The sequence below is a fragment of the Halyomorpha halys genome, unplaced genomic scaffold (assembly GCF_000696795.3).
Source record: "Halyomorpha halys isolate HHAL.00 unplaced genomic scaffold, Hhal_1.1 Scaffold684.1, whole genome shotgun sequence".
Lineage (NCBI taxonomy): Eukaryota > Metazoa > Arthropoda > Insecta > Hemiptera > Pentatomidae > Halyomorpha > Halyomorpha halys.
This window is the reverse complement of record NW_027109538.1, coordinates 143,761-153,559: the sequence shown is the minus strand read 5'-3', so window position 1 is coordinate 153,559 and position 9,799 is coordinate 143,761. Positions and strand designations below refer to the sequence as shown.

The following is a 9,799-nucleotide window of genomic DNA, read 5'->3' as shown; positions in this document are numbered from 1 at the left end:
CAAAAATAAAACTATATATGTATTGGAAAAAGTAGAGATTATAAATCTAATCAATATATTTATTATAATAATATAATATAATAGAAAACAAATTGTGTTATCTTTATCAATTTTTTTAATTTAATAATAGTACGAAAATAAATAAAACTACTACTGATTGATATTAATAGTTTTGTATCATACTTTATACAATCTGTATCGTACATTTATGAGCCAAATATTTTTTTTTTTAATTTGGTCTCATTTAGTATTTGATAGTCAATAGTACTTACAACATTCATTTGGCATATCAGTCAAAAACTGAACGCCAAATTTTATGCTAACAGGTTTCATGTTATGGAATATTATAAAATAAAATTGAAAAAAATTTATACTTGATTTTAGTCTCATTTTTTAGTAGTTTACTTCGATAACAACAATTACGTGGTCATTTAGTCGAAAACCGTCAGAAACTGGCTGCCTGACCAGTTCTTATATCGCAGAAAACTTTTAGGCTATAGCTGTAACTCCAAATCATTGCAACATCTTGAACGATCCCAAAATTTACGGAAACTATTCACTATTACTACAGAATACACAAAACCTAAAATATAAAATATATAAAGCAACAAAGCAAGAATGCCATGAGTGTACATAGTCCAATACAGGCCAAGAAATATATAACTGAATATCTCAAACAGATGTATGTCCATCCAAAAGAGAATGTAATGTGGATTAATGAAAACTCCGATGAGGAGTAAAAAGTCGCTGATGAATATCCCCAAGTTAAGGAGGAGTTCGACAGACATCATCCAATAGAGCATATTGGGGTAAAAGTGCGGCATGGCCAGGTAGAGAATACAGTCATATATGCTGAGGAAGAAGAACATCACTTCGGCAGATATGATGGTGTACACGCCGTGCCTGATGGTTATGCAGAAGAAGAACTTCTGTACTGTCGGCAAGCGATCAAAGACCCATTTGTGGCAAGTGATCAATCCTGTACAAAAAAACTTTAAATTAGTAAAGGAAAGCCGCATAGATTTACTCATCAGATGGTACTTATGTAAAAGAAGGTCGACCACCAGCGCTTTCATGAGAATCACTACACTCTAAACTTTCTTATAATTATTGTTGTAATTTTTTCTGAATTTTTTTTTCGTTATTTAAATAAAATAAATTTAAAAGAAAAGTTTTGTGTTGCTGAAAATAATAAAAATATTTAATAAGATATATACTTGATTTTAGCAAAGAGAAAGGTTTCCTTTGAAACCACGAATTGTCTAGTCTTTCCATCGAAGATAGAATATTCTTTTAAGATTGCCCGCCAAAAATAACTGCCTTTTTCTCCTATTGGGCTCTTGTCCTACCTTTGGAGACTGGCCGCCAGACGTGGAAAATTGCATTCATGGAAAGATAAATATACTTGATTTTTACGTCATTTTTAGTGCTTTTCCTCATGACTTCAAATTATGTTTTATAAGAGTCGAAGACGATCTAAAGAAAACGAGCTTTTTTGACGCGGAAAATTGAAAAAATATATAGAATTTTGATCTAGAAATAGCTTCCATAAGTAAACACGAATTATGTAGTACTTAAATCAAAAACCGTCTAAGATTCGCCGCCAGACATGGAAAATTGCATACAATAATTAGAAAGGTATATAATTGGTTTACACCTTTAAGGCATATACCTCATTTTTTAGTGCTTTTCAAAATAACTTCGAATATTAAGGGTCAAAAACGATCGGAAACTGGACGCTACAGGTATATAATTTATTTTGGCCGCAATTTTTATTCCTTCGCTTTGTAAATACGAATTGTGTGGTCATTGAATAAAAAATAAAAATAAAAAAATACTTGAAAAGATATATAATTCATTTTGGCGTTAGGATAAGCTGCACTTCGTAATTAACATTATTAGTGCTTCCAGTTTATAAGTAGTTCGTTTTTGTAAAATTATTTTCAACTTAAAGTTATAAAGGATAGAACGCCATACAGAAGTTTGAATATGTCCCTGCCCACTGGGAACAGATCGCGTGAAAGAGTTCTGACAGATGAGAAATTGACCCATGAAGATTGGGCTTCAGGATCATGCAAACAACCAATTTGCTCTTAGTGGAATAAACTAATACACGAAATAGTTGTGTAACTGCTAACATGTAAGATACACTATTAGGGGGGCCCATGTCCCCACAACCCCTCCCCATAAAGAGGCCCATGTCCTCATAACCTCTCCCCAAGCCTACGTTATATAAAACTAATCCTCAGACGAGTTATGTAAGGTCCCAACATTGAACTTGTTGCAAATCACGTTATGCAAGTCAGTGCTCGGAGGCGCCTATCTTGTAAACCTCATTATATGTCGATATTGTTCCACTTTCGGTTCAACTCCTGCCACGCTCACGAGCCATGGTAGGATAAGCTAAAGAGATGAGGTTAAGGGCCCAGAGGGATGAGGAAAATATTTGGATTATTTTAATCAAAAATATATATTGTTATAAGTCAAAATTGATGCCTCTGCGAATCTTAGTTGGAGGAATAAAAAATAGAGGCGATTTCAAAACATTAAAAAAAAAATTTGATTCGGAGCTTCATATCTTTAGAACTACCAACAACACTAAAAACCTCAATTGAACCTTCTTGAAAGTAGAGTAAATTTTCTAAAACATTAGCCCTAACAGAGCTCTCTACGTTCAATAGTCCCCGTATTTATAGTGTAGTGCGACTAAGTCAGAAAGGACGGATTGTTCAACCTCAGGATTGCTCAATAACTTATAATTTAATTTGATTAAAAGATCAGAGGTCATTAAAAAAAAATCTATAAACATGATCGATCAATTAAAATAATCCTAAATGCAAGAATGAAAGGGATTGTAAAATAGCCTAGAGTTATTTATGGTAATAAAATGGGGTCGATTAGGCTCAAGGTTTTCGAAAGTAAAATATTTCGTCAGAAGGAAATAATATAAAGACAAAGAAACGGAGGAAAATACGCAACGTGGCCCTGCGAACCGATCACGTTATTAAAATATTATAAAACCGCGCCTATCAAAACGTATCAATTGGTGGCTATCATGATATTACCTTTTATTTGTCTGTCAAATACATATCACGTCATGTCAATGAAAAGAAGAATCAGTCACACACAATATACGAACTATTACGTAATGAAATGACGTATGTGTTCAATAAGGGTGTATAGATATCGGAATGTATAGATGCATTTGAACAGGTTCAGAGGTTCAAGTATATACGTCCTAAAACACGAAATTGATGATGAAATAAAAGCAGATAATGTTCGTTATTATTCAATTTCGAAATTGCTTAGCTCGCGCCATCTGTTCAGGATTTTAAAAGTTAGAATTTACAAAGCTATTATCCTCCCCACTGTTCTTTATCGAAGCGAAACGCCTCTTACGGTGAAGAGAAGAACAGCACCTCAAGGTTTTCGAAAATAAAGTACTACGTAAAATACTCGAACTGGCACATGATGAGTTATCCGAAGAGTTTTGAAGGATACAGAAAGCTGAATTGAAGAAACTGTACCCGGTAAATATAATTCAGGTTGCACTATTGCGGCGAATAACATGGACCTGTACGGTTGTAGGGCTCAGTAACTAATCATCATCATCTGTGGCGCTACAACTCTTGTAAAGTCAAGGCCTCCCGCAACTACGTTCGCCAGTCCTCTCTAATGGTTGCCACTGCTCTCCAATTGCGGATTCCCAAGACAGGCCTGGCTGCCACTCCATTGATACATCGAAGCCGGGGTCTTCCTACTCTCCTTGTCCCATATATCCTTTCGTCCAGGATCATCCTAGGAATCTGATCCTGGGTCATTCTTAATACGTGGCCTGCGAACCGAAGCCGTCCCACCTTTGATCACCCTTACAATATCCGAGTTTCTGTAGAGGCCTGCCAGTTCAGCATTTGTTCACATCTTCCAGATCCCATCATCACAAACCGGGCCATATATTTTCCTCAATATTCTCCTCTCGAACCTCAGGAGAAGGGCTTCCTGTGACCTGTGTAGTGTCCAGCATTCGGAGCTCAGTAACTAATGGATCCCTAAATTTTAATTCAACACTGAACCGACTGGAAAACGTCGGTTGATGAATTGCTTCTAGATTGGTTTAGTTGGATTTAGATTTGGTTCGGCGTTAGTATAGTATAGTTAGTTATATTTAGAGACCGAATGATAGTATCGGTATCGAAATCCCTGGCTTCCTAATCCCTTATTATTATAAAGGATTATTTTTTATAATCATAATATAATGACTTCCTTTATTGTTATAAGCCAGTGAAGAATACAAAGTATTTATTAGTGCCAAAGTTTCGACAGAATTTCAAGCCTTCATCAGGGCTAATAACAACAAACTAGGTAACAGTCGTAAGGGATAAGATAAATATAAAACTATTTTGTATTTTAAATTATGTTGGTAGCCCTGTCGTTGATGGCTAGCACGCTTGATGACATGGTTTGTTTATTTGTTGTCCAATGCAAGTTTCAAGCTGCTAGATTAGTTTCGTTATCAGTGTCGTGCAATTAATCATGGGTGCCCCGCTTTCAATTAGCAGTGTCCGTTGAAGGCGTATCAGGGGCCGAAATTCATCGAAGCTTTTCGGTAAAGTACGGGAACAGTGTTTTGCCACTACGGAGTGTCTACGAATGGATAGAAAAATTCAAAAAATGGTCGCACAAGTGTTATGCACGAGGAAGGAGCTGGACGACCGTTTACCGCCACAAATGAAGAAAGCATTCAGCATGGTGCTCTTAAACAGACGGGTAACTATTGAAGAAGTGGTACATCGCCTGCAAATTAGTCACGGCTCTGCCTACGAAATCATCCACAACTGACTTGGGTTTCATAAAGTTTGTATAAGATGGGTCTCTAAGGTAACGAACGGGACAACTTCTTAGACAGGATTATTACTGGTGACGAAACATGGATCCACCATTACTAGCCGGAGAGTAAACGACAGAGTGTGGAATGAAAACATTCAAATTCGCCGTGCAAGAAAAATTTCAAGACCCAACCGTTCACAGGAAAACTAATGCTTACAGTTTTTTAGGATTCACTAGGTCCAATATTGGAATATTATGAGGAAAAAGGCACAAAAATAAAAAGTGTACGTTAAAGAGAGATGATTACTGCCAAGCTAAAGCCTGCAATTCGAGGACTGCTGTCAAAAGGTGTTGTGTTGCACAACAATGCCCGTCCGCATACTGCTGAAACGCTTCAGAAACTCAATTTTGAAGTACTGGCTCATCCTCCAAGTAGTCCCGATCTTGCCACTTTTGACTATCACTTGTTTGGTCTGCTCAAAAAGGCATTAAGGGGCTGTCGATTTACTTCGGACGAAGCAATGAAAGAAGCGGTGCATTCCTAGCTCGCAGCTAAGCCAAAAACCTTCTTTTATGAGGGCATCATGAAGTTAGTACAGCGATGGACCAAATGCGTTGAAAAGAAACGGGACAATACCGAAAAATGATGTAAATACTTGTAACTTTCCTATTTGACTACAATAAAATTTTATAACGAAATTGCTGATAATAATTGACTTAGCCTCGTAATATCCAAGGTGAACTATCTACTCATCATTTATTTATACAAATACATGTGACGGAAAGATAGTGTGGGGTTATAACCATATTAGCAAAGAGTTATAAAATAGAATTACCAATCTCGCAATTATTTTCAACAATATTACCTCTCTTTTATATTCTTACGGATTATAATAGTAAAACAATTCAACAAGGGTAATTCCCCTCGATCCGAAAAGTGACCAATATAAATTCGTTTAAAGCTTTTTTTCATTCTCAAAATTCTTAAACATAAGTTTCCCCCTTCTATTAGAAATGCCAGAGTCAGGTTAGCTAGGTGAGATACGATGAAAATTAAGAAATTAAAAATATTCTCAAATGATATTTGATATAAACAACTATATTTTTTTTCCAGGCCCCATGGGTGCGTGGGGATGAAGTCATGATTAAAAAGGGGTTGAAGGTAGGCTCTTTTTCTGCATTCTGGTAATGCATTTTCAGAGGGGGCTGAGGAAATTAGATTATTTGGGAAGGAGTAGTCTGTGTTTTGTGTCTGTCTGTATGCAATTGTTATGACCCAGAGAAAATAAAAATAAATTAAAACAATTGTAGAGTTACGGAAGGGATGGAGTGAACTTCAACACTGGAACGCCCGTACTTACTGATAAAATCCATACTTTGTAAACAGTTTATCCTTCTAGTAAAAGTTTTATTGATTAAGTGGGAAGCGGTATTAGTTTATCTAAGAATGAGAGAAGATAGACAGTAGACAGAGACAGGAGAAGCTATTGGCCACGCGACAATAGCTAAAGTGGTGGAAAGCGAGTTACCAATACTACAATACCGCTTACCACTTCTAGATAAAACACCCATTTTATATACTAAGATTAGTTACTTACACCCAAAGTTAGAGGATTGGGTACAGGATCTAGAGGAAACCCCAGGAGAGTATCTGCCCTGTTTCACTGACTGATCGAGAATAGATTCGACAGGACTAACGCGAGCAGGGGTTTACATCGAAGAATTAGGCATAGAACTAAGCTTCCCACTTGGCAAGCACTCGACTGTCTTTCAGGCAGAGGTGTTTGCCATCTTTTCAGATAGTCTGTCTGCCCTTCAAGCTTTGGAGTCACCTCTAATTTAGTAAGACAGTGTAAACAAGCCAGAATCATAGAATCACTAGTGCGCTTAAAGAAGCTTCAGCTTGTGTGGGCCCCAGGACACAAGGGAATCACAGGTAATGAAAAAGCTGATCAGCTTGCTAGAATCGGAGCTGAGCACCCTCCTACAGGACCAGAACCATTCCTAGGCATCTCTTAAAGTCATCAGAGAAAAGTAGTTCTTGATTGGACATGGAAGAAAACCGGCAAGGAGTGGAGGGACTCTATAGGGCTGAGACAGGCCAAGATTTTAATAACTAAACCCTCTACTTCTAAAACTAAGTGGCTGCTAGGCCTTAACAGAAACAGATTATTAATAGGAGTCCTGACAGGTCACTGCAGACTTAAAAGACATCTTAAGATATGTGGAGTAGTTCATGATGAAACCTGCTGCTTATGCGGACAGGCCCCAGAGACTGCCTTACATTACATAGCAGATTGTGGTAGGTATGCGTCACTAAGATATAGGGTTCTAGGCTCTGATAGAATTAAAGGAAATGAGGCTTCCTCTATAGGGATTGGGAGTCCTTTTTGAATTTCATTAGAAAGAAGAAAAGGTTCGATATAGAGGAATAATATGCATGAGAGTCATTCCATTGATCTGCTTGGGGATGGCAAAAAGGACCAATAGGCCCACATGCCGGACTTGTTCCTCCCACCATTACCATTACCAGTACCAGTACCAGTACCAGTAGTAAGAGTATCGAAACACTACTACGGATAACGCACTTGTACACAGTGAGGTTGTGTAATAAAAATGGTTATTGAACACGCCAACGGAGCTCAGGTTAATGCCAAGTTTAAAAGAAATGTTCACTAATGTAGAATCAGAAAAAATGGTGGTTAATGCTCATTTTTATTATTTAATTTCATTTTAATTTTTTTTCTAGCAACATTTAAAGAACAATAAAAAGTTATTCATAAACATATGCATATATGTTTATAAAATTAATAAATATATGTATTAAAAAAATAATAAATATAAAATTGTATAGATATATCAAATCACGTAGAAATATAATGTACAATATATGGATGCTCTCCACTCACATCACCATGTGATCATCATTTGAACTGAAACAGAAGACAGCCAGTATTGGCTTTTATTCCGCTTTTTATTATTATTTACTTACTTACCTCCAATATAATTATTACAGCTTTATTTGGACTAGAGCAGCTATCTTTCCCATTCTATGCTTGCTATGAGAGAGAAAAACCTTCAACACATTTTTTCGTTTAGGTTGGGTCCAATTTTCGCATAATACGCATCACCTTATGGTGTCATATTCAATCTTTGTCTCATAAGTGTGTATACTCCCACTCGCCAAGTTGGAGTAGTACTTCGGAACTCTTACAATAAATTACTACTTTATATATTTTTTTTGGTTCTTCTTTGTATAATATAATTAATCAAATAATTGTTAACAAATAGTATGGCATAGCTAATATAACCAATAATGCAACTTGAAGTACCATTTGCACAATTCCGATCTTTCACATCTTCTATAGGGGCTCCATCTTTGATAGTTGAAGGTGTGTTGGTGCAGGCATCCCTTGAGATCCTCGGAGTGTAGCTACTGACCGTAGGGGCAATATGAGTTTCTAGAGTAGTGATAGTCACTTCTCTGACCCAGGGGCTCTTCCGATGTTCGAGATTTGTCGTTTCTTCTTGGAATTCGGTCGTATGTGTTAATTCCTTATCTTGGTATTTCTTGATCTGGAGGGACTTTTGCTGTATTTGGAATGAGGGTGGTTCGGGAGATGCAGTTTCTTCAAGGTTTTGAGGAGGTGAAGAATCTTGTTGGTTGTCGGTATTATCTATTGGTTCTTTATCCTTGTCCGATACTTTCCTGATCTGGAGGGACTTCTTCTGTACGAAAGATGAGGATGGTTCGAACCTATTCACATCTATTGATTCCTTATCCTTGTCCTGGCCTTTCTCGATCTCGTGGGCGATCTTTCGTGTTGAGGATGGTTCTTCGGGTGTCGTATCTTCGGGTGTCGTATCTTCGCGTGTCGTATCTTCGGGTGTCGTATCTTCGCGTGTCGTATCTTCAAAATGGTCTTGAGAAGACTCTTCACCATCATTAGGTTCATTGGACTGTTCTCCATCCTTCTTCGGTCCGTCCCTTCTATCCATGGTTTATCTTAACTTAAGAAATTCACTGTTTTCATAATAAAATTTCGAAACAGGTGTTCGAAATGGTACTGAAGTTGTTATTTACATAGTTACATGTATATTTTCATATGATACAAAAAAAATCATTCATTGTTGATAAAATCAATATTAGACTTTCACAGTATGTAATCAAGTAACGGTGATAAAGGACACTGTTCTTCACGGACGCGAAACGCCTCTTACACTGAAGAGAAGAACAACACCTAAAGGTTTCCGAAAAAGAAGTACTACGTAAAATACTCAAACTGGAACATGATGAGTTAGCCGAATAATTTAGAAGGCTACACAATACTAAATTGAGGGAACTGTACCAGGTAAATATAATACAGGTTGTAGCATTGCGGCGAATAAGATGGGTGGGTAATGTTGTGGAACTTAGTAACGAACGGATCCCTAAATTTTTTTAAATACTGAACCGTGACGGACTTTGAGGTAGTCCGAAACGTGGATGAGAAGATTGCGTTAAGATTGATTTAGTAGCTTTGGGTTTGGAGGGGCGTCATTGGACAGATGTATGTGGAGAACGATTGATGGTATCTGCATCGAACCTTTGGGTTCACTAAGCCTTTATTATTATTATTTTAGGAATTTCCCATATTCTCGGCTTTTGCCGGAAGCAGCAATTCCAAACTCACTTTCCTTTCTTTAATTACCTTTGTCTTCGATTACAACCTTAAATTATGCACCATTGAATGAATTTATGTAAATATATTACAATAGTATAAAAATATTAAAGTAAGTTATTGTTAGTAGAGCATATTCCTACCTACTTTACTCTGGCAACCTCTTTGGATTGTAGATAATTGTAGTTTAACTTATCTAGTGGAGTGTGTGCAGTGTTTAATTCTATTACTTCTTTGTTTATCTATTTTTACCTATCAATTTCCCTACCTATCTTCAATCTATTTCACCTCTATTATCTTCATCAAGTTTA

General features: G+C 36.8%; 1 protein-coding gene across 1 annotated transcript; it reads right to left on the bottom strand.

Moving 5' to 3' along the window:
- Positions 1-206: 206 nt before the first annotated feature.
- LOC106685351 (uncharacterized) lies at positions 207-8,874 on the bottom strand. Its single transcript, XM_014427955.2, has 2 exons — positions 8,160-8,874; positions 207-979 (listed from the first exon to the last, which is right to left on the bottom strand). Exons 1-2 carry the CDS (start codon positions 8,824-8,826, stop codon positions 495-497), a joined length of 1,152 nt encoding a protein of 383 aa, XP_014283441.1. The 5' UTR covers positions 8,827-8,874; the 3' UTR covers positions 207-494.
- Positions 8,875-9,799: the final 925 nt, after the last annotated feature.

Excerpts from the sequence above, each read along its gene's own strand:
- LOC106685351 (XM_014427955.2), bottom strand. The coding sequence starts at position 8,826 with ATGGATAGAAGGGACGGACCGAAGAAGGATGGAGAACAGTCCAATGAA. Across the intron at positions 980-8,159 it reads AGATCGGAATTGTGCAAATG|GATTGATCACTTGCCACAAA; the intron begins GTACTTCAAGTT and ends TTTTTTGTACAG.